The sequence below is a fragment of the Camelina sativa genome, chromosome 10 (assembly GCF_030686135.1).
Source record: "Camelina sativa cultivar CO46 ecotype springtype chromosome 10, ASM3068613v1".
Taxonomy (NCBI): Eukaryota; Viridiplantae; Streptophyta; class Magnoliopsida; order Brassicales; family Brassicaceae; genus Camelina; species Camelina sativa.
This window is the reverse complement of record NC_141889.1, coordinates 5,684,471-5,707,269: the sequence shown is the minus strand read 5'-3', so window position 1 is coordinate 5,707,269 and position 22,799 is coordinate 5,684,471. Positions and strand designations below refer to the sequence as shown.

The 22,799-nt window shown below is 36.2% G+C and overlaps 3 protein-coding genes and 2 pseudogenes across 4 annotated transcripts; 3 read left to right on the top strand and 2 right to left on the bottom strand.

Moving 5' to 3' along the window:
* The first annotated feature begins 559 nt into the window (after nucleotides 1-559).
* On the top strand, nucleotides 560-7,236 carry LOC104717433 (histone-lysine N-methyltransferase ATX4). The gene is made up of 23 exons (XM_087469649.1): nucleotides 560-2,013; nucleotides 2,103-2,158; nucleotides 2,229-2,442; nucleotides 2,653-2,772; nucleotides 2,869-2,937; nucleotides 3,021-3,089; nucleotides 3,175-3,266; nucleotides 3,346-3,438; nucleotides 3,616-3,751; nucleotides 3,861-3,963; nucleotides 4,055-4,154; nucleotides 4,500-4,624; nucleotides 4,913-5,058; nucleotides 5,171-5,275; nucleotides 5,446-5,510; nucleotides 5,592-5,805; nucleotides 5,895-5,981; nucleotides 6,067-6,126; nucleotides 6,211-6,300; nucleotides 6,391-6,477; nucleotides 6,574-6,648; nucleotides 6,726-6,826; nucleotides 6,913-7,236. The coding sequence occupies exons 1-23, from the start codon at nucleotides 1,216-1,218 to the stop codon at nucleotides 7,001-7,003; spliced, it is 3,096 nt and encodes a 1,031-aa protein (XP_087325775.1). The 5' UTR covers nucleotides 560-1,215; the 3' UTR covers nucleotides 7,004-7,236.
* A 689-nt stretch (nucleotides 7,237-7,925) lies between these two features.
* On the top strand, nucleotides 7,926-9,402 carry LOC147935837 (abscisic acid receptor PYL10-like). Its single transcript, XM_087468297.1, has 3 exons — nucleotides 7,926-8,490; nucleotides 8,627-8,845; nucleotides 8,940-9,402. The coding sequence occupies exons 1-3, from the start codon at nucleotides 8,374-8,376 to the stop codon at nucleotides 9,147-9,149; spliced, it is 546 nt and encodes a 181-aa protein (XP_087324423.1). The 5' UTR covers nucleotides 7,926-8,373; the 3' UTR covers nucleotides 9,150-9,402.
* A 1,816-nt stretch (nucleotides 9,403-11,218) lies between these two features.
* LOC104717431 (mitochondrial carrier protein MTM1) lies at nucleotides 11,219-14,505 on the top strand. 2 transcript variants are annotated; one of them, XM_010434987.3, is made up of 10 exons: nucleotides 11,219-12,057; nucleotides 12,166-12,255; nucleotides 12,372-12,500; nucleotides 12,664-12,723; nucleotides 12,811-12,981; nucleotides 13,125-13,227; nucleotides 13,459-13,550; nucleotides 13,669-13,818; nucleotides 13,898-13,956; nucleotides 14,054-14,505. In XM_010434987.3, the coding sequence occupies exons 1-10, from the start codon at nucleotides 11,788-11,790 to the stop codon at nucleotides 14,181-14,183; spliced, it is 1,254 nt and encodes a 417-aa protein (XP_010433289.1). In that variant the 5' UTR covers nucleotides 11,219-11,787; the 3' UTR covers nucleotides 14,184-14,505. The 2 variants fall into 2 exon arrangements, with proteins under 2 accessions (XP_010433289.1, XP_010433290.1); XM_010434988.3 differs by having other exon boundaries at nucleotides 11,286-12,057; nucleotides 13,901-13,956.
* Nucleotides 14,506-15,412: 907 nt separating this feature from the next.
* Nucleotides 15,413-15,811, bottom strand: LOC104720091 (S-protein homolog 9 pseudogene; annotated as a pseudogene).
* A 1,954-nt stretch (nucleotides 15,812-17,765) lies between these two features.
* On the bottom strand, nucleotides 17,766-18,344 carry LOC109126807 (S-protein homolog 9 pseudogene; annotated as a pseudogene).
* Nucleotides 18,345-22,799: the final 4,455 nt, after the last annotated feature.

The following is a 22,799-nucleotide window of genomic DNA, read 5'->3' as shown; positions in this document are numbered from 1 at the left end:
TTTACTGGTAAACATATCAAATCAACGAAGATGATTGGGGTCTTCTTTTTCACACACACAGAAGTTCTCGGTTTGTTCTAAACCGGAAAAAAAACAACAGAGATTATTACGTAAATACCCTTATAAGAGTTGTGAAAAAATTGGTGGGAAACTTTTCAATCTCTATTTTTTGTTTGGTTTCTTTTCCATTTTGTAGCTGTGTTTCTTCCATCAACCTCACTCACCGGTGCATAAACTAAGCAGGACAGAGAACAAATATTTTTACATCTATAAAGAAACATAAGAGTGTAAGTAAAAGGACCGTTTCATGGATTGACAGTTTTGGTAATATATCTTCGAATTTTTGTTGGTGTAGCAGTACATAATACACTGTCGTAGCCGTACTATGTAAGTTCCATTACAGCTCCCAAAGATCCTGGCACCTCACTAAAAAAAAAAAGAAAAACACATATAGGAATCTGATTTTGATACTATCTAAACACAATCAATAAGAAAAACACGATCTTTGAATTGGTTCCGAGAAGACAAAAAGAAACGAAGAAGAAGAAGACTGAAGAATGAAAAAAAAAGCGTGGGGGGGGGGGGGGGGGGGATGCTGCGCAGGTTAGCTTAACCACAGTATTATAATGTGCACATATAATTCATTCACGCTATTCAGAAGGGTGTGACGCCGATCAAAACGACCCATTTCTTCTCTCTCTCTCTCTCTCTCTCTCTCTCTTCATCTCTGTCACGCCTTTCTCTCTCTAAAAATCTCTTCTGCTTTTTTTTTTTCTTTACACAGAACAAACTAAAAAAAAATTTGCTTTTCGATTTCAAAACAACCTCTTGACAACATTTCTTCCTGTTTTATCATCCAAATCATAAGAAAGGACGCATTTTTATTTTTAAAAATTGGGTTTTTTTCCTTCTTCTTCTGGATATAGAGAGCGAGAGAAGTTAGGAACAGATCTCTCTCTCTCTCTATCACTTTCTCGTTTTGCTGCTCTCATTCGTGCCAAACGTCTCTCTTCTTCCATTTAAATTAAAAAAAAAAAGCTCAAATTTTGTAGCTTTCCTTGTTTGATACGACTGGTTTGCGATTTTCAGTTCTGGGTCAGAGAAGACGGACGACTTCAACATCGGAATTTGGGGGTCTAGGTTAGGGTTTGCTACCAATTTGGGATTTTGGAGATGTTTTAGTTACTGATGATTCTCTGATTCGGGTTCTGAGATATGATTATCAAACGGAAATTTAAAACCCAGATACCGAGTTTGAAACGGTGCAAACTCGGTAACTCGGCGAACGAGTCCAGGAAGAAGAGAAAGACCAACTTGGGAGGAGGTCACTACTACCCTCTTAATCTTCTCGGAGAAATCGCCGCCGGGATTGTTCCTGGTACAGGCTCTGCTTCGTGGTGCTCTGAAATGAAACCTGTTGAGGTACAAGAGCCAATGTCGAGGAGAAGATCAGAAGATTCCGGCGCTGTGCGGGATCCTCCCCTGGCTGAAGTCTCTCGCCCACCGCTTGTTCGGACTTCTAGGGGAAGGATTCAGGTGCTTCCTTCTCGATTCAATGATTCGGTGCTCGAGAATTGGAGGAAAGATAGCAAAAGTGACTGTGATGATTTGGAGGAAGGAGTAGTAGAGTGCAGGAATGATAAAGTTAGTAGCTTTCGGGGTTCTACAGTTGGTAATTTGAAAAACAAGCAACTTGATAGGAGCCGTAAGTGTAGTAGTGCATTGTATAAAGAAACAACGTTTCATGAGGAACGTGGTGAGGCTCGTGCTAGTCGTGTTGACAGACCCAGGGAAGATGATGACAAGAAGATTATGAAGAAAGATGGTTCTTATGGGCCAGAGAACTTCTATTCAGGAGACTTGGTTTGGGCTAAATCTGGGAAAAAGGAACCGTTTTGGCCGGCTATTGTTATCGATCCGATGACTCAAGCACCCGAGCTTGTTTTGCGTTCTTGTATACCCGATGCTGCCTGTGTTGTCTTCTTTGGTCACTCTGGGAACGAGAATGAAAGGGTACGGAGAGACAAATTAAATAGCTTTCCAAATATGGATCTTGCCTTGTTTTGAGTTTTCTATTTCTGACTGTTGTTTAATGTAAGCAGGACTATGCATGGGTGAGGAGAGGGATGATCTTCCCTTTTGTGGACTATGTTGCCAGGTGGGTCTCTTGAATTCTCAGAAGAAGATTGTCTTAAATGTGGATTAGTGCTTATTAGATACTTATTCAGGTTCCAGGAACAGTCTGAACTGCAAGGGTGCAACCCTCGAAATTTTCAGATGGCACTGGAGGAAGCATTTTTGGCAGATCAGGGATTCACGGAGAAGTTGATGCATGATATTCACTTGGCTGCTGGTAACCCGGCTTTTGACGATTCTTTCTACAGATGGATTCAAGAGACCGCCGTCTCAAATCAGGATCTCAGTAACAATGCTCCAAGCCAGGCAAGTTTTTCTGTCTGTGAGTTCGTTGTTCAGGGGGTTCATTTTCATTGTAACATGTACATTGGTTGGTTTTGTTCTAGTTCCAAAAAGGCTGCTCAGATTTTAATTCCATGCCTATTGGTCCACTTTTATATGGCTGTCTATCTTATATCCTTTTGTGGAAATCTCCTACAGTTTGGGCAGCGTATCTAACTAACTTATGTTTTGCAGAGGCTGTTAAAAAAATACGGAAATCCACTGGAATGTGTAGGATGTAGAACGATCATTTCTTTTGAGATGGCAAAAATAATGAAATCTGGAGATAATCTGTTGTGTAAACCATGTTCAAGGGTATGTAGGATCCCTGTTCTGTGATTATGCTTAGTTTAGTTGTAAGTGATGCAGAAATGGTTGCAACGTGTAAGCCTATTTTCGTTGTTGTTGCAGTTGACAAAATCAAAGCACATTTGTGGTATATGCAAGAAGATAAAGAATCATTTGGACCGTCAAACCTGGGTATGAAATGAAAAAATTAGGTCCTATAGTGGTGTAGCTTCAGGTTTTGACTTTTGACTTTTGATATCTGTGTGGTAAATTAGGTGCGGTGTGATGGTTGTAAAGTCTGGGTACACGCAGAGTGTGACCGAATATCAAATAAGCATCTAAAGGTATGTTAATTTTGGATTTTATCAAGGCTACCCTACTCTCATATGTTTACGTGTGTTGAGATCAAGCTCATTTTGTGGTCTGAAGGATTTGGGGGAAACAGATCACTACTGTCCTACTTGCAGAGCTAAATTTAACTTTGAACTATCAGATTCAGAAAATCAAAACTCAAAGTCAAAGTAGGCCTCGTTTTCTTAACTTTTGTTATTGTTTTAGCAACAACTGCCTATGTCTAAATTTGGGAGTTTTCTGGTACAGAGTTAGCAAAGGCGATGGTCAGATGGTTCTTCCTGACAAGGTTACTGTTGTATGCGCTGGAGTAAAAGGAATTTATTTCCCGAGGCTCCATTTGTAAGCAGATACCATTTTATCTTTTCCTTACATCCTTCCAACTTCTCGCTTGAGTTGTTTTTTAAAACTTATTCAAAGCAAAAACCTTTAGAGATATCTATTTACTTTCGCTAGATGTTCAGGTCTCTTTGATGAATGAATGTCAGAGTGTCTTACTCCATGTTGTTTATTTTACAGAGTGGTATGTAAGTGTGGCTCCTGTGGGCCTAAAAAGAAAGCACTGAGTGAATGGGAAAGACATACCGGATCAAAGTCAAAAAATTGGAAGACCAGTGTGAAAGTCAAAAGCTCGAAGCTGTCACTAGAAGAATGGGTTTGTACAGTTACTCTTATGGTTTCTTTCAGTGATATTGGCTTCTTACTTCTGAGTCGTATCTGATTTACTTAAAAGTAAACTGACGAACCATTCCCTTACTCCGCAGATGATGAACTTGGCAGAGTTACATGCAAATGCTACAGCAGCTAAAGTTCCTAAACGACCCTCCATAAAGCAGAGAAAGCAGAGATTACTTTCTTTTCTAGCAGGTATAAAAGGAAATGGAATCCTGTAACATGTTGGAAAGTTTGCTGGTGCTAATCTGATGCTTTTGTTTGAATTTCCTTTCATTGTTGGCAGAGACATATGAGCCGGTCAATGCGAAGTGGACAACAGAACGATGTGCAGTTTGCAGATGGGTTGAAGATTGGGACTACAACAAGATTATTATCTGCAACAGGTACTGTTTAATCTTTATTTACTCTTTAGTCTTTTTGCGTTTTTGGAAACATTTACTTCATCCACCTGAATTCACAAATGGTAAATGGAACTTGCATTTAGAATAATATTTCTGCGTCCAATCTTTGACTCACATGGACTGTGTAAGATAGATTTTTTTCCAATTACAGTAGATGCGATAATTCAGCCAGAGGTTACCATTTTAACTTTCATGTAATACCCTTTTGGCAAACAGAAGATGGTTATGTTCCATGGAATACTTAAAGGCGACTTTTGTAACATCATCTGTTATCATTGTTAATCAGCAACTTAAGATGTTTCTTTCTTTCTCAATTTTTCTCGTCAGATGCCAAATAGCAGTGCATCAGGAATGCTATGGCGCTAGACATGTTCGTGATTTCACCTCCTGGGTCTGTAAAGCATGCGAGAAACCAGATATTAAGCGGGAGTGCTGCCTCTGCCCTGTAAAAGGTAGGCCTTTTGATTGTATGGCACTAAGATATTCTTTCTTTCTTGTGAGCCTGTATTTGACATGGTCTTAGCTTCACCGTCTGAGTTAAAATGCTACAACTAGTTAAAAGTTTCCTCTCTAAGAGTATTGCTTTCCTGGTGGCACGTTTACATATTTCCTTCAAAGATGGCTTCATAAAGTATATTCAACTACCTATTTCCCTGACAAAGATATAGGCTTTATCGAACATATGGTATTGCTGACCTTTAACAATATGGATGGCTCGACGTTGTTTTCAATGATGATAGGAGGTGCATTGAAGCCAACTGATGTGGAAACGTTGTGGGTTCATGTGACGTGTGCTTGGTTTCAGCCTGAAGTATGTTTTGCAAGTGAAGAAAAAATGGAACCAGCTGTTGGGATATTGAGTATTCCATCAAGTAATTTTGTGAAGGTTAGTTTTATTGTAACTGTGTTTTATTTCAGATGCACTCGAAAGTACTGTTCACTAATAGCTGTGAGCAAAGCTAAAATTCAAGAATCTTCCGTGTTTTGATGGATTTCAGATATGCGTAATATGCAAACAAATACACGGCTCGTGTACTCAGTGTTGCAAGTGTTCCACATATTATCATGCCATGTGTGCCTCCCGAGCTGGTTATAGAATGGAGGTATGCTCACTGTATCTGGAACCATCTTTGCTGTAGTCAATTATTGTGGAGGTTTCAGATAGACAATGTGTTTTGCCTCTTCAACTTTTTAAGGACCTAGCGTTCTGTTCTTCGCAATCTATTGTTTTACTCCTTTTAAATAGACATATTTCCATGCTATGTGTATGTAGTTGCACTGCTTGGAGAAAAATGGTCGGCAGATAACAAAGATGGTGTCCTATTGTGCTTATCACAGGTAAATTCCCCAATTCTCTCTTTCAAGAAGCGTTGGATGTTAGGTTCTGAATTATCTTTTGTATTTTTCTTTGGTGTGTAGGTCTCCAAACCCAGATAATGGGTTAATTATCCAAACTCCTTCACGGGTCTTCTCTGCAAAAAGTGTTGTCCAAAACAAGAAGAAAGGCGGTTCCCGGCTGATTTCAGTAGTCAGAGAAGACGATGAAGAGTCACCCACAGAGGATACCGTTACATGTGATCCATTTTCTGCTGCTCGTTGTCGAGTATTTAAAAGAAAGATTAATAGCAAGAAGGTATTATTTTGGGTCTTAATCCACAAAAAAAAGTCTGTATGTTCTATTGCGCATCCCTTTGTCTACTAGGCTGATCTTGGTTTTTGCAGAGGATTGAAGAAGAAGCTATCCCTCACCACACAAGGGGACCACACCACCATCCATCAGCAGCAATCCAAACTCTAAATACATCGAGGGTAAAAAAATTTCCATGCGGTACTCCTAGTCCGCTTTTCTAACTATTGTTTTGGATCTGACAGTTTTGACTTGTATTACGTGTAGCATGTGCCGGAAGAACCCAAATCGTTTTCTTCTTTCAGGGAACGACTTCACCACTTGCAGGCGAGCATTCTCTGGTGTTTGAAAGCGATTGGCTTTCATCTTTTGGTATTGTCAAATCTAACAAGTAATATTTTCACTCGACAGAGGACAGAAATGGACCGGGTCTGCTTTGGGCGATCTGGAATACATGGATGGGGTCTATTCGCTAGAAGAAATATCCAAGAAGGAGAAATGGTTCGAAGGCGCACCCATTTGTGAATTTTGGTATTGTCTATTTGGGATGAGAGGAGTGTTTGACTGTTGAGAGATGCTATTGTATTTCAGGTTCTTGAATACAGAGGGGAACAGGTGAGAGGTAGCATTGCAGACTTGAGAGAAGCACGGTATCGTAGAGTAGGGAAGGATTGCTACGTGAGTTGAAATAGTTTATCTTTTTATCTCCACAAATTGTCTCTTTCTCTCTCAATCTCTCTGAAGTCTGAAACAAGGGAATTAATTTTGTTTCAGCTGTTCAAGATCAGTGAGGAAGTAGTAGTTGATGCTACAGATAAAGGGAATATAGCTCGGCTCATCAACCATTCGGTAAGCAGCATGGAATAGACTTTTGACGTTTTATATATTTAGAGACTGTGAAGCCTAAATCGTGATACGTGGTGCAGTGTACGCCGAATTGCTACGCAAGGATTATGAGCGTAGGAGATGAGGAAAGCAGAATTGTCCTCATCGCCAAGACCAATGTAGCTGTGGAAGAGGAGTTAACGTACACTAGACATCTAAACACTATTCTTTCAATCTAAAGCTGATGATTATCATAGTTTAAGGATATGGTGTGTGTTGTTTTGGCAGGTATGATTACTTATTTGATCCAGACGAACCAGAGGAATTCAAGGTGCCATGCTTATGTAAAGCCCCCAACTGCAGGAAATTCATGAATTAATGGTATTGGTAGGTAGGTGCTGGTTTACTTACTTCAAACGCTACAACACCATGAAGAAGACGCAAGTAAGGTTCTCTTTTTTCTATATATATGGTTGCTCCATAAACAATAGATTTATAGGTGATAGAAAGATGAAATGGTGAATTTAGCTCTTATCTATTTTGCGTCTCTGTATAGACAACAACAACTCATTCGTTTCACCATTTTCTGGAAAAAAAATCCAATTTCATTCATTCACTTCCATATTTGGTCTTTGTGTCATCGTCCAAATAAGGAGGAGAGACTTTTGAGACCCTTCATTTCATACCTCTGCTCCTTTTACAGCTCCATAAGCTATCTGCACGTCCAACAACTTTAAATACCGTAGTAGAAAAAAAAAACCCCGAGATAATTCCAACTGTTTTAACCATCGGTTTACTATACGATTATACCGAGAATTATTAATTGATTTGCTTTCACCGGTTCATTGATCCGTGCTGTTTGTCTTTCTTTTCTCATCGTCAAAGAGTGCCGAGTCAGACGAGTTGTTGTGTCACTTTGTGTGTGCGCGCTTAAAATATACTGTAATGGGCTTTTAAGCACTGTTTAAGGTTTTTTGGGCCCAATTGATGGAAACATGATGAATAATTGACACTATGTCCTCAATCCACTTAAGAAATTTTAAATCTCACATCAGATAAAGATATCTCATACCGGATAACATCTCTCATTAATTAAGTAAAAAGTTTAGGTGTCTAAATTGAAAAATAATTCTATGAACAAAAATATTGATGTGTCAACTACGTATGTGCAAATTCTAATAAACCTATAAGGAAATCATGATAATGTGTAAAACAAATAGCATTAGTGAGATTATTTTCGTCACAATTCTCATAAATGGAAAATGGGAATACAGATAGGTTAAAATGAATGAGCATTGAGCATCCTCATAATCCTCATCCTAATCCTCCTACTACTAGAGTGTAGAGAGAGTAGAGAGTAGAGAGGCCGACATGTAAAATGGCAGTACCGTGATAACCTTTAAATAGCAGGTGCTTATTAAACTGTCTCCCCGACCCCAACTTGGTTTTGGTCTTTAGTGCAAAAAAGTTGTTTCTGTCCAATCAGATGCGTCTTTTATAAATATATATAAGTACGAACATTCGGAGTGAGAGAGAGTCCAGTTTTAGTTGGTTGGTTGGGGTCGTTCTGTTTTTTTTCTTTCTTTTATTTATTATCTCCTTCACTGCTTCACAAAGACGGCGACCAATCTATAACCGGCGATATTCTGGATCAGATCTCCGACGTTGTCTTTTTTTTTCTTTTCCTTTCTTTCATTCTCTCTGTCTCTGTCTGTCTCTGTTATTCTCTATTGGGTGTGTGAGAGAAGAATGATGAACGGTGACGAGATGGAGAGCGAGTACATCAAGAGACACCATAGTCACGAGCTTTTAGGGAATCAGTGCAGCTCTACGCTTGTAAAACATATCAACGCTCCTCTTCATCTCGTAAGTTTTGACCTTTCTCTCATCGATTTCAGATCCGCAAGTGTTTTTTTCTTTTTCAAATGCTGCTGTACCGTTAAAGATTCGATTTTTGAGATGTTTAATTACTGTTTTTATGTTGTGTTTGTAAAAAAAAAAGGTGTGGTCACTTGTGAGGAGATTCGATCAACCACAAAAATACAAACCTTTTATTAGTAGGTGTGTGGTTCAAGGAAAGAAGCTTGAGATTGGTACTGTTAGAGAAGTTGATGTGAGATCTGGTTTACCAGCTACTAAAAGCACCGAGAGGTTAGAGTTTCTTGATGATGATCAACACATCCTCTCCGTTAGAATCCTCGGTGGTGATCACAGACTCAAGGTACGTACTTACTATTTGTGGTTTTCCCGACAAGGTTAATTATTTATGGTTTTGTTGTATTAAGCTTAATCTGTTATTTTATCCGGCCGAGCAGAACTATTCCTCAATCATTTCGTTGCACCCGGCCGAGACGATAGAGGGAAGAGCAGGGACATTGGTGATTGAGTCGTTCGTGGTGGACGTGCCGGAAGGTAACACAGAGGAGGAGACTTGTTTCTTCGTAGAGGCTCTGATTCAATGCAATCTCAAATCTTTAGCAGATGTCTCTGAGCGTCTAGGATCAGAATCTATAGAGACAGTATGATTGGGATGGGTAAGAAAGTATTCAAAAAAAAAAAAAAAGGGAAATGGATGAAGAAGAAGCTTCCAAAGGTGAAGGAGAGATGAACATTTTTTTTCAAATAATCTTCCTTTTATAAATGGTGATGTGTTTTTTGTAAGTCTATGCTATCTTTTTTTGTTCCTATCTCCATTTTGTTGGATTTTTTTGTAAATCATTTGAACTTGATAAGATTTGGAATTTGTAAATGTTTCTATAAAAGATTCTTCTTTTATCATCTATTTAAATAATAATAATATATCATGACATATTATCCTAGATATTTTTCCATTGTGTTTGATATTTTTATTGTATTCTTACAAATTCAAGAATACATGATGGTTTTTTTCTTGGAACTTATATGGTTTTCTCGACCAATCAAAAGTATATTATGTACGTTAAAAAAACAAACTAAGATACAACTTCATTCAATATAAAATAAAATGGAAATTAAACATATATAATACTCTTGTATAGTACAAAAGAAATAGAGAAAATAAAAAAGAGCCATTTGATGGTTCTCTAGTAATGGACTCAACTCATTTTTTGTCTTACATACTAGACGTCGATCGGTCCCTACAAATTTTGTAATTCTACAAACCAATAGGCATGGAAGTCAAAAAATGGTAAAAGGAGCTTTGTGGATTAGGTTTGTTGATAATGACTGCCTCAAAAAGCTGCCAAATCCATTGTATAAATCTTTTTTTGTCCACTTTGTTTATCGTTGGCATTTTTCTTCGGTTTATTGCTATATTTTTTTTGGTTTAAGGTGAAGATAGTTTATTGTTTATTGCTATCTTTGCGTTCTCGAAATAGTAAAAGTAGTTGAAATAAAAGTATGGTAAGAAAATATCACAAACTGTGTCATCTTTTGATCACTAGATAGTGTGAATGTGATACTTTCGTTTTCTAGATAGTGTTTTTCTTTCCTGTCGCAAGATAGTGATTTATAATAGTGACCTTAAATCTTCTTTGTTAGAACTTAATTATTCATATTTTTTCCTAAAAGCATGATTCGATTGTCGAGAATATATATATAGAGCACTACTTCGACTACGTTTTCAATTTTGACTGATGTTTTTCAAATGATCAAGTTACTGTTCTATTTATCTTCCTCTTGATACATGTGTTTTCGGAGCGTACGTATACGTAATAAGTGGAGACACAATATGACGATATATAGCAATAGCAGTAACCGTAACCATTAGTGAATAATCTGATCCAACCAAGAAATGGGATTGCATTAGACTCAACCACGTTGTGATGAACCTGCACTATTGTTTTGTTTGTATTGGTCGACGTACGCATGAAGGCTTTTCTTGCTAATCTTATCTTATAATTTTGAGCCACCGATTCCGATTTGTCTGGTGCTTTTCTTAGACTGATGTCGTAACTGGATTTGTATTGCCATGACTAGTGTGGAGAGTCTTCGAATCATCATCTATTGTGCCTAACCATATGATTTGTCTTTATTCTTTTTGTGCCATAATAAAATCCGCGAATGATAGCTCTTAGTTTGATACCACCTATTGACAAGTTCTTTTTTTTTTCTCTCTCTCTCCAATATGTGAACACCTCACGATTCTGAAAATTTGATGTAAAATGAATATAAATCGAGTGACCAATAATAAGTCCATCTAACAGCCAACCATTAAATAAATACATAAAAGAAAAAATGGAGATAAACACACGGCCTGGAGTCGGTACAGAAAACATAACGAGGTGTACTTGGTGGAATCAAGGACACGTGGATTGCCACTCTTAATGCCTCTTCACCACCAGATTACTTCCACGGCAACAAAAGAAAGAATTATAAAAGTCGTGGAGCCCCGAAAAATCGAAAATTCTAAATTCAATGGCCGTCGCAAAAGACCCAAACTTGCTGACAGAACAAAAAAAGAACCGGCTCTGATTTGCCTTAATTTCGCTATTATTCAACTGGTTTAACATAACCGAAGAAGTTAAACACACGGTTTGAGTCGGTACAGAAAATATATTACGTGGTGGGCTCTTCAAATCAACACGTTGTTGATCGCCACTCTTTATGCCTCTTCACCACCAAATTATAATACTTTTGTTAAAGCCTTAAAGTACAATAGCGAAAGCATTATATATGGTGGTGAGAGAGCCTCTTACAAATTCGAAAATTCTTTCCTTCAATTCAATGGCCTTGATTAAGTTTTGTACTTGCTGACTACAATAAGCCTAATTGGTATTGGTTGAATGTTTCAATTGGTTAAACCAAACCGAAATCGACATCTCTCGGTTTGTTCGGTTAGATTTAAAGGCGTGTAGAATCTTCCAAAAACGCCGCGTTGAGTAGTTTTGTAGGGTTTCTTCTGCTGTGTGGCTACCCACTGAAGTCTCCAGTGTTTAGCTCCTTTGTGGCTCTGGTTTGCCCTATTCTTCCCCCTCCTCTCTCCTCTTGTTTCTCCTTTTTCCCTCTTCTCCAAGGAATCTGGAAAAGGAAAATTAAACCTCTTTTCCTCTAAATCCTAAAAAAATCAGAAATTTTCCTATTAGCTTCAAATCGAAGCTTTTTGATTGAATCAAAAATCTCTGCTTTACAACTCTCTCTACCGAGAGGATTCTCGGGTGAAAATACAGAAGACGAATCTTAAACATGGTAGAGGCAGAGCGCCCGGAGAATATTTGGGTTGCTTCTGAAATGTCGTCGTCTTCGTCTCCGGCGGCTATAGAAAGCCGTGATTTTTCGATCATTGATTCGACTGATGGAATTAGAGATGATGTGAGAAGACTTGGTATAGCTTCTCCGCCTCAGTTGGACAAGGGTTCGTCGAAGAACGATCTAGGATTTACGGAAAGGGTTCTCTCGGCCGCCGGAGCTGCGGTTTTGTCCGCCGTTACTTTAAATCCTCTCGACGTTGTCAAGGTATGAGATTTTTTTTCAAGTTGTTGTGTTGATTCGCCGCCGGGGAACTTTTTTTGTTTTTGCCGGCGAGGGGTTTGAATGTTTTTTGTACTGTCATTTGTTTATCAGACTCGATTGCAAGCTCAAGCCGCCGGGTTGTCTTACTCCCACCCACTCAGTAACTCCATTGGACGAATGGCATTTTTTGGACCAAACATGGTATGTGTCTGAATTCTCTGTCTTTGTTGTTGTTGTGGGAGAGTTGTTTTGAAGGTTGATACTTTCTATATTTTCACTGCCCAGTTTTTGTAAAATCTTTTCGTGTTTCGGTTCAGATGTTTGCAGACTTGAGATGTTCTCCTTCATGTTCACGGGCTGGTGTTCAAGGTACTGTTTCTATTTGCCCGCCGGATTGTTTCCAGTACAAAGGAACGTTTGATGTCTTCACCAAGATTATACGACAGGTGAGCTTGTGGAACTCATTTTGTTTATATCTTGTTTCAAGTCTCGCAAAGATAAAAGAAGATGATATAGTTAGCTAGTTGAGGTTTTTGTTTTGAGGTATGTGGTATGGTTTTAGCTAGAATCTTCCTATTTCTCTATATCCTAACGCAAGGACTGATGCAGGAGGGCCTGTCACGACTCTGGAGAGGGACTAATGCTGGTCTTGCCGTAGCTGTGCCCATGGTATGCTCTTTTGTTTATTATAGTTGCGGGATTTGTTTGTTTGTTTGGATAGACTTATGGATTACTGAACTCTTAAGTTTTGCACAGGTTGGGATGTATCTCCCATTCTATGATTTGTTTCGGAACCGGTTGGAAATATTATCTCGGGAGAAAGCTCCTGCTACGACATGGTGTGTGCCTGTTGTGGCAGGGTCCCTAGCGCGGTCGTTAGCTTGTACAGTGTGCTATCCAATTGACCTTGCAAGAACGCGTATGCAGGTATTGGCTTGTACTTCGTCTGTGTTTAGTCTTGTAACTCTAGACGTGTGTTATGCTTTTCGTGTGTTGTGCTTTTCGTCTGTGTGTATTCTTTCTATGAATGACTCGCGAGTAATATTCTATTTACTGTTATTTCTAAGTAGGCATTCAAAGAAGCAAAAAGCGGTATGAAGCCTCCGGGAGTTCTTAAAACTCTAGTTGGTGTAGTCTCTGAAGTCAGGACAGCAAATAACTTCGAAAGTAGTTGTAAGTTACTTCTTCTTTCATCTCAAGCCACAGAAATGCCAAAATATTTGATATCCTGAAGTCATAATCTCTACCGCATGTATAATCAAGTAGAGTTTTCCCTCTCTTAGTCTTAGGCATACCATTTAATTAGCAATCACAACCAAAGATGCATGCGTGTGGAGTGTGGACATTGAAGAGCCAGAGTTTTTGTTTTGTTTAGTCTTTAATATACATTTTTCCCTGTTACAGTGCACAACTACCGTGTGCTCTATAGAGGCTTGGGTGCACAGCTTGCCCGTGATGTTCCATTCTCAGCAATCTTGTGGGGGACCCTCGAGGCAGTAAGATTTTTGACATTTTATAAACATTTTACAATGCAGAGAGATGTTTGTAAAGCAGTTTAAGCCAAATTACATAACCCAGGTAAGTGAATTGGTTTGACCTTCCCCTTTGGTACAGATGAGAAGAAGGCTTCTGGGAGTTGTGGGCAATGATACAAATCTTCTTGGTGTTTTCGGTGCAAACTTTTCTACTGGTTTTGTAGCTGGAAGTATCGCTGCTGCTACTACTTGTCCTCTTGACGTTGCAAGAACAAGAAGACAGATAGAGGTTTGTTTGCTTTCCATCTGGAAACTTGTCTAGTTACTTATTAAGACCCTACTTATGTTTGTCCCTGCCATTAATTCAGAAGGATCCTGGTAGGGCGTTGATAATGACGACGCGACAGACACTAGTAGAGGTTTGGAGGTATGTATATAGATATTTGAAAGATTCCAATTTTTTATATGTCAAAAGCTCTGTGTTTGTATTGAAATAAGACATAACAACAAATACATACACACAGGGATGGAGGGATGAGAGGACTGTTCATGGGAATGGGTCCACGAGTGGCGCGTGCAGGACCATCGGTAGGGATAGTGGTTTCCTTCTACGAGGTGGTCAAGTATGTTTTGCATCACCACGCTTCATCATGACCCAACAAAGTCACAAATCTCATACACATAACACATGAATGTGGATACGGCTTTAGGTTGTAGTTTGTTTTTCTTTAAATTAACAGAATAAGTTAAACAGGCTCAGTCCTCCAAGCCCTTGTTTCATATGAGCCGGAATTTTGTCCAGTTATTAATACCGGCTATTTAAAATGTTTAATCCGGTTTATGTCGGCTTTATCGTTCATCAGACATAGGTTGGCTTAGTGTGATTAGTGGAAGACATAAGATGATGATTGCAACAATGCCCATTTGTGAAGAATATGATCTTTTACTAAGGAATGAGACCTTTTTTCTGATAAAAGAATTGAGAAATAGGATTTGATATGTAATTTTTGGCAAGTCAAATGTGGTAAAAGTGTTCTGTATGTGTAATATGCAAACGAATACACGGCTCGTGTACTCAGTGTTGCAAGTGTTCTACGTAAAATCACGCCATGTGTGCCTCCCGAGCTGGTTATAGAATGGAGGTATGTTCACTGTATCTGGAATCATTTTTGCTGTAGTCACTTGTTGAGGAATTTCTGATAGACAATGTGTTTTGCCTCTTAAACTTCTTAAGAACTTAGGAACTTAACTTCTTAAGAACGATGTGCCAGAGGAATTCAAGGTGTCATGTTTTTATGTAAAGCCCCAAACTGCAGGAAGTTCATGAATTAATGGTAGGTGCTTGTTTACTTAAAACGCTACAACACCAAGAAGAAGAAGAAAACGAAGAAGAAGCCAAGCAAAACTCTCTTTTTGTCCTACATATATATTTGCTCCATAAACAATAGATTTACACAGGTAGAAAGTAAAAAAAAAAAAAAAAAGTGATTTGACTCTTATTTAACTTCTTGTAAGACAAGGCAGCTTCATAATCTCTTGATTTCACGGAATAAGAAGGCTCTTTGGTGACTTCATCAACTTAATAATCCTATTTGTTGAATCATTTCTACATTGTTGAACTAAAGTTAGAGTTCCTTGAACTCATATCTCAAATCTGTCGTTGTAATCCGTTTGATTGATCTTTTGAATCAGCGATCTATATCTAAGCACGACAAGATTAACACATATATGGAGGTGTGCATATTCAATAAATGGGATTGCAATGATTAAATTTATTTTTAATAGGTAAAGAAACCTTACAAGAACATAATAGAAAATTTGTGAAAAAAAAAACATAATAGAAAAATAATATGCATCCAACTTCATTTGAGGGACAAATATTTCTAGATGGTCCAACTGTACATTAGTTTGGGCGTTTCTTTATCCTCTGCACGGTATATTCCTTCTTCTCTAGCATCCCAAAAAACATTTCTACCATAACGAACAATGATAACTTTACCTTCATATGCCGTAAACGATGCATGAAATCTGAAATCAGGACCCTGCCACAAGTCACAATTAAATTTAGTTTTTAAAGCACTATCATGAAAACTAAAATCATAGGTTTGTCCAGGGCTTAAGTAATGAAAGCCTAGGTTGTCTTCGTTCGACACACAATGAATTTTGAGAATGTTTTGTGGACCAAGAGAATTTTTGAAATGTACAGTGTTTTTATCCCAGATCGCGTTGCTCGATCCAAGACACAATGCAATGATAAGCAAAAAGCACAAGAAAGAATTCATTGTTTTGCTTGATCAAAGTATATGTGTGTGTGTGTGTGTTTTTTTTGGCGTTTAGGACTGATTTGTATCTGATAAGTAGAAGGTTCTGATTTATAGGAGGTCATGTTCATAAGCATTCAATTTTTCTCATGATTTTTGCATCTTATTAAGGCGTAATGATTTTAAACAAAACAAAAAGTTTGATAATAGTAAACTTTCAACTTTAATGATATGCATTTGTGACCGTGATCTCTGACATTGGAGGCTAATTTCAATAAATGACATTTAGAATCCGAACAATCGATAAGGTAATAATCCTTATTCATCCTTGATCTGCTGATATCCGTCAATATTCAAGAACTTTCCATATATATCGTGTAATATGTTTTCTCACCAAGTAATTAGCAGATTTTCCGTCAATTTTCAAGTAGTGAAAGTCTACGATGTCTTGGTCCAACACACAACTAATCATGCGAATGTTATACGGACCAAGAGAACTATTGAAATGTACTGTGTTATTTTCAAAGTTTAATAAATAAAAGATTGCTAAAAGTCTCTTTTTGCGTCAAGTATAAATAATACGATCGGTGGAGTTTTGTTTCCCATTTACAAGTCTAAAGTTTTAGAGAATGTCTACGGCATAACTGATACGATTGGAGGAGTTTCTCTAGAAATAAGAAGACTATTGAGTAGAGAAAGTCTAAATTAAAGATTGGAAAGACGCTAGAGTATGACTAGAGTGTTTGCATTTGAGGGGTCTAAAAGTATAAAATAATTGATAGGTGCTAATCGTCTCTTTAATGCATTGCTGATGAGTTGTTTCCAGACGCCATTAGTCTGTTACTGTTACCGATCACGATGAAGAACGCTATGAGTTTCGATCTTAGTTCCGATTGAGTCATTAGAAGGTGCTCATCTAGGTCTTCATTCCGGGTTATTGGTGTTTGTTGAAGTGATTAAGAGGTTACGGTTTCAAAACCTAACAAGAACCTAAGACCTCTATCACTTATCTGAGGCACTAGTTAGAAGAGTAATTGAAATGTTCGCACAACTTCTAGGACGTTCTACTGAAACAACAAGTCCACAAGAGAATGTGTTTCTGTGATTCAATATTTTGGTGGCTTAGTACGTAATTGAATATGTGCTTCAGTCTTGGAATCTCTTCAGCGTTCTTTACAGCATTACCAAAAAAAAAAACTTCTTTAATTCTTATTCTCAAACATTTATTTTTCTTTTCTGCTCTTAGTTAAAAAACTATAAACAATTAGCAGATTTGTGATTGTGTTTTGATCTCGTATCAAAGAAGAACCTATTCTCTTCTTCCTTTTTTTTTCTTCTTCTTTCGTCCTGATCTTGTGACAATTTATCGTCTGATGTCTCGTATCCTTTACATGTCTCACTTTAGTTTGTTTTATCTTTCCCCGTTTATTTGTTTGTCTTTGGCATAAATTTTTGTAGTTTCCCCGTTACTTATTGAATCTTTAAGTAGATCTGATTTTAATCTTGAAAGTTGAAATCATCATTAACCCTAAACAAATCTAATTTCTTGTAAGACAAGGCAGCTTAATAATCTCTTGATTTCATGGAATAAGAAGGCTGTTTGGTTTTGCACAAAAAAAAACAGAAGAAGGCTGTTTGGTGATTTCATCAACTTAATAATCCTATTTGTTGATTCATTCCTACATTGTTGAACTAAAGTTAGAGTTCCTTGAACTCATATCTCATATCTGTCGTTGTAATCCGTTTGATTGATCTTTTGAATCAGCGATCTATATCTAAGCACGACAAGATTAGCACATATATGGATGTGTGCATATTCAATAAATGGGATTGCAATGATTAAACTTGTTTTTAATAGGTTAAAAAATCCTTACAAGACATAATAGAGAATTTGTCCCAAAAAAATAAGAAAAAAAAAATAAGAACATACTAGAAAAATGATCTAAATCCAACTTCATTCGAGGGAATACATATGTCTAGCCGGTTTTAGTCCACTTGTACATTAATTTGGGCGTTTCTTTACCCTCTGAACGATATATTCCATCTTCTCTAGCATCCCAAAAAACATTTCTACCATAACGAACTATGAGATAGTTTCCTTCATATGCCGTAAAAGATGCCTGAAATCTGTAATGAGGACCCTGCCACATGTCACAAAGGATTTTAGTCTTCAAAACACTATCATGAAAAGTTAAATCGTAGGCTTGTCCAGGACTTAAGTAATGAAAGCCTAGGATGTTTTCGTCAGATACACAATCCATTTTGAGAATGTTTTTCGGACCAAGAGAATTTTTGAAATGTACGGTGTTTTTATCAAAGATCGCATTGCTCGATACAAGACACAATGCAATGGCAAGCAAAAAGCACAAGAAAGAATTCATTGTTTTGCTTGATCAATGTATATATTTTGTGTGTGTGCGTGTGTGGTTTTCTTGGCGTTTAGGGCTGATATGTATCTTATAAGTAGAAGGTTCTGATTTATAGGAGGAGGGTCATGTTCATGCATTCAATTTTCCTCATGATTTTTGCATCTTATTATGGCGTAATCTTTTGAAGCAAAGTGGAAAGTTTGATAATCGTAAACTTTCAAACTTTAATGATACGCATTTGTGACCGTGATTCATAAAATTGAAGGCTAATTTCCATAAATAGACATTAAGAATCCGATTTAAAGTTGAATAGCTTTCCAAGATGTACTCTTATATATATCTGCTGATTTTCGTCAATGTTCAAGAACTTTCCATACAATTGCGGAGCCAATACCAAAAATTTAGGGATTTACACTAATTTCTGTTTTTTTCTAACACGTTAAAATGCAAAATTTAGATGGGGGTAAAATCTATATTAACAATTTTGGTAAAGAAGGCTTGAAGTTAGAATTTTTTTACAGGCTATGTCACTAACATTTAATATTTTCACATTATAAAAATGAAAATTAATAATTGGGCATGGAGAAGAAAGCATTACCGAATTAATTATGAGCTTATATATATTCTACACCTAAATCCCAATTACAATCACCAAACACAAAACACAGTACGACTTTCTTAAAATCATAAAACACATATTTGTTCTCTTTGCATCTACTATTGTTTATCATACTTTTATAGCTTAATATAACTTCTAATTTCTTTACTAAAATCGTTTGTTTTTTCTTTTCTTTCTTACCTTAGATTGTTAGATCCATGCATCTCTCGACGAAATTTGTGTGATTATAATTGTCTTCTTGATATATCAAGATCAATATTTTCTAAATATATTTACATTGATTTATGAGTAAGTACAATCAGTTTTTAGCTAAATATTTTCTAAGTATAATTGTATTCTTGATGGCTACTAACATTTTTCATTTTATGTGATGTATAAGAATGAGTTAAGAGAACCATTGATTCAAGCCATCTAAATGTAAGCGTTTTTAGTCTTTCCAAAGATCCTCAAAATTCTACATCACTAAACAGAATGACAATTTTGTTCTTAATTCATTTGGTATATCCCTTCGATAAGACTACGAAGCCATAAATTAAAGCTTTCCAAAATCTAAATTACATCTGACTGAAAATGGATGAACACATAATTCATGATTTGACCTCCAATTCATCTAGTTATATGTTTGTATTTGTCTCAATTCACAGTCCAATTATTATGAATCCTTCCTCGGGAATGTTTAAAGTTTTATAAATGAACTTAAAATCATTAAAATTTATTGTATGTTATATATAAATTTTATTTTTGTTACAATATACTGATTTATATCCATTTACAAATCTTTTATGTATGTTACTATTAAAAGTATATTTTTTATACCTAAATGTACTTTTGTATGTTACAAAAATATTCTTTATCACCATCTAGAAACTGTCTATATAAACACATTAAGCCAAGTATATTACTTTCACTTCTGCATAGTTTTTTAATTACTAAAATTGTTGGCTCAAAAAACATTTTGAATAAAAAATATATTACATAATATACTAATCTATGATGTATCATCACAATAATGTATGACCACCATGAAGAAAACATCGGCTTCACCTTCATCCCTTATGGAGAGAACCTTGCGTCCAACCTTCTCCATCATGGAGAGAACTTTGGCTCCGCCTTTCTCCCTTGGAAAGATAACCTTGCGTCCAATCTCCTCCACCTTCCTCTCTTGCGCAGATAACTTTGTGTCCAACCTTCTCTACCATAGGGAGAACCTCGGCTCTGCCCTCCTCCTATGTGGAAAAAATATGTTCACGTCTTTTTGCTATCTCAAAATAGCTTGTTCCGACAACCAATGAAATTAAAAACAATTTTCTAACTTCACAAAAAAATCTTTTGACAGTAACTAATGTTAAATTTTTCAATTATTCGTGATAGTAATTATGCCAAAATGAAAGTAAAATAGTAAGTTTAATGTGTTTATAGATAACATAATATACTAATCAATGATGTATCATCACAATAATGTATAACCGCCATGGAAAAAACCTCGGCTCTGCCCTCATCCCTTATGGAGAAAATCTTGCGTACAACTTTCTCCATCATGGAGAGAACCTTGGCTCCGTCTTCCTCCCTTGGAGAGATAACCTTGCGTCCAATCTGCTCCACCTTCCTCTGTTGGGTAGATAACCTTGTGTCCAACCTTCTCCACAATAGAGAGAACCTCGGCTCTGCCCTCATCCTGTGTGGAGAGAAAATTTTCACATCTTTTTGCTATCTCAAAATAGCTTGCTCCGACGACCAATAAACGTCAAAACCTTTTTCAATCGTCACAAAATCTTTTGATAGTAACTAATGATAAATTTCTCAATATATTCGTGAAGGTGTCTTTGACACACCATGATGTAGCCTCTGACTCTGTAACGCTTCAACCGCCACACTGTTTAGTGAGCCCATGTCTACTCTCAATCCATGGGCCCTACATCTATTTCCGGCTTGTGGACCAACCCATATTCGATGACCGGTTTGTTACGTCTGGAAGTCTTTAAAAACTTGATTACCGACCTTACAAATCTACAAATTTTCTTTTCTTGTGTTTTGTCCTAACTCGCACAATTTCGACAATCACTTCCAGAAAGGTCACCCATCATGAAATTCTCTCAAGACCCTTAACCGAAAAAATAAGTGCATTTTGGATTTTGGTGACGTATGTGGCTAAATCAATTCTTTTAAACATTTCCGCAAACCAGGGTGTCAAAGTCTTTGAGCTCCTATGGATCTATCAACAACGATTTATTTTTTTCCAATCTATCTATCTATGTTTGTTGTACACTTGTGTTTGATTAGCTTATTTTATCAATTCATTAGGTTGATGAACTTCTATTCGTTATCTCCCTTTGGGATTGAATGAATAATGGTAACAATTATGTTTGCAAAAAAAAAAAGGGTTTATGACCAACCAATCAAGGTTGAGAAATTGAAAGAAAATTAATTTGGCATAATTAAAGAAACAATAGAAAATCATAAGCATGTTAATATATAAATCCCAAATCATTCAAAGATTAAAATATAAATTAAAACAATCTAAAAATACTACAATAAATTTTAAAATACAGTATTAGAAAAAGAAGACTCATATATTAATCTTTTTTTTTTTGTTAACTTATTAATCTTACCTATTCCCAACTGAAAAAGGAGAAAGTAATAGAAAATTTTGGATTAAGAAAATAAGAATTTACCTTTCCATTAAAATATATTCTCAATTAAAAAAGTTGAAAGCAATGTTTTTGAATAAATTATTTAAATATGAGGCGAACTTTGATTATATAGAAGTGAGTACAAAATTTAGAATTAATAATTAAAAGTATATTTTCCTTAATTCTTTTCTATTTTTTTTAATAATTAATCACTTAAAATTAAAAATAAGTAAATAATATTATAATTTCGAATGTTATGAAATATATAGATATATATATATATATAATCTCCTTATAATTATTTTTAAAAAAGTTGTTTTTCTAAATTCTGAAAAATTTTATAATTATATTTTTAATTTATTAATATTTTTTAAAACAAAATATTTTCTTTTTGTTGTAATCAAATTCTTCTTATTAAATATTTACACATGTCAAAATCTCAAATTGATAACTTGACACATGTCAAAATCTTGTTAATGACTAATTTTCAAAACCCAACTTTATATAATAAAAATTAACAAATTAACATTTAAGAAGGCGGCTTTTATTAGTCAACATTAAAAGCTCTCACACCTATATATTGTTGTTGTTGATTAGTAGTAGTGTAGAAGAGCTCTCACACCTCCATTTGATCATCTTGTTCGGGTTTTCAAAACTCAAATTCACCAACAAGTCGCTAAAGTTGGAAGATTTGGCGCTTTGGATGTTGAATATGGGTAACTTGAGTCGGATTTCTTGTATGATCCAAAAAAACAAAAATAAACACAACAACTCACCCAAAATTGTTCCTCGATCGAGTCTGCTCCATCTGGATCGAAAAATATCCAACCCGATAGCGGAAGGTTGAAGAAACGGTTAAAGAGTAATTAAATACCGGTTAACTCTCGGTTTGATATGATTAACAAAAAACCGAGAGTTTTTAAATTAAAAATTAATAATTAATTAGATAATCGGGGTAAATCTGGAATTTTTGATTTTCTTGAAAAATCGTGTGTATGAAAATAACAACTCTAATTATTTTAGGTTCAAATAGAAATAACTTCGGGTTTTTTTTGGCATTTTCCCCTTAATAAATATAAGTCAAGAGCTGCATTTAAATGGCGTCGTTTTGATGTTGTAAGTTTTGTTTTAAAATAAAATGGTAACTACATAGTCTTGAACCCTGGGGTATTGATGTTTATATCAAAGACTTAACCAAATGATCCCACAGAGTTATTCGAAATAGTGGGGAACGTTTATGCTTATAACTATATCCGTCGATCTTCCTCCTTCCTCCTCCTCCCTCCTCTATATGAACCGATATCTGCTTGCTAAGAGAGACGAACATATCAAATTTTTCTAACCTCTCTAGTTTTGATAATTTTGATATCCTCATTCAAAATTGACCGGAA

Excerpts from the sequence above, each read along its gene's own strand:
- LOC104717433 (XM_087469649.1), top strand. The coding sequence starts at position 1,216 with ATGATTATCAAACGGAAATTTAAAACCCAGATACCGAGTTTGAAACGG. Across the intron at positions 3,267-3,345 it reads AATCAAAACTCAAAGTCAAA|AGTTAGCAAAGGCGATGGTC; the intron begins GTAGGCCTCGTT and ends TTTCTGGTACAG. Across the intron at positions 5,059-5,170 it reads CATCAAGTAATTTTGTGAAG|ATATGCGTAATATGCAAACA; the intron begins GTTAGTTTTATT and ends GATGGATTTCAG.
- LOC147935837 (XM_087468297.1), top strand. The coding sequence starts at position 8,374 with ATGATGAACGGTGACGAGATGGAGAGCGAGTACATCAAGAGACACCAT. Across the intron at positions 8,491-8,626 it reads TCAACGCTCCTCTTCATCTC|GTGTGGTCACTTGTGAGGAG; the intron begins GTAAGTTTTGAC and ends TAAAAAAAAAAG. Across the intron at positions 8,846-8,939 it reads GTGGTGATCACAGACTCAAG|AACTATTCCTCAATCATTTC; the intron begins GTACGTACTTAC and ends CCGGCCGAGCAG.
- LOC104717431 (XM_010434987.3), top strand. The coding sequence starts at position 11,788 with ATGGTAGAGGCAGAGCGCCCGGAGAATATTTGGGTTGCTTCTGAAATG. Across the intron at positions 13,551-13,668 it reads TGTGGGGGACCCTCGAGGCA|ATGAGAAGAAGGCTTCTGGG; the intron begins GTAAGATTTTTG and ends CCTTTGGTACAG. Across the intron at positions 13,957-14,053 it reads ACACTAGTAGAGGTTTGGAG|GGATGGAGGGATGAGAGGAC; the intron begins GTATGTATATAG and ends ACATACACACAG.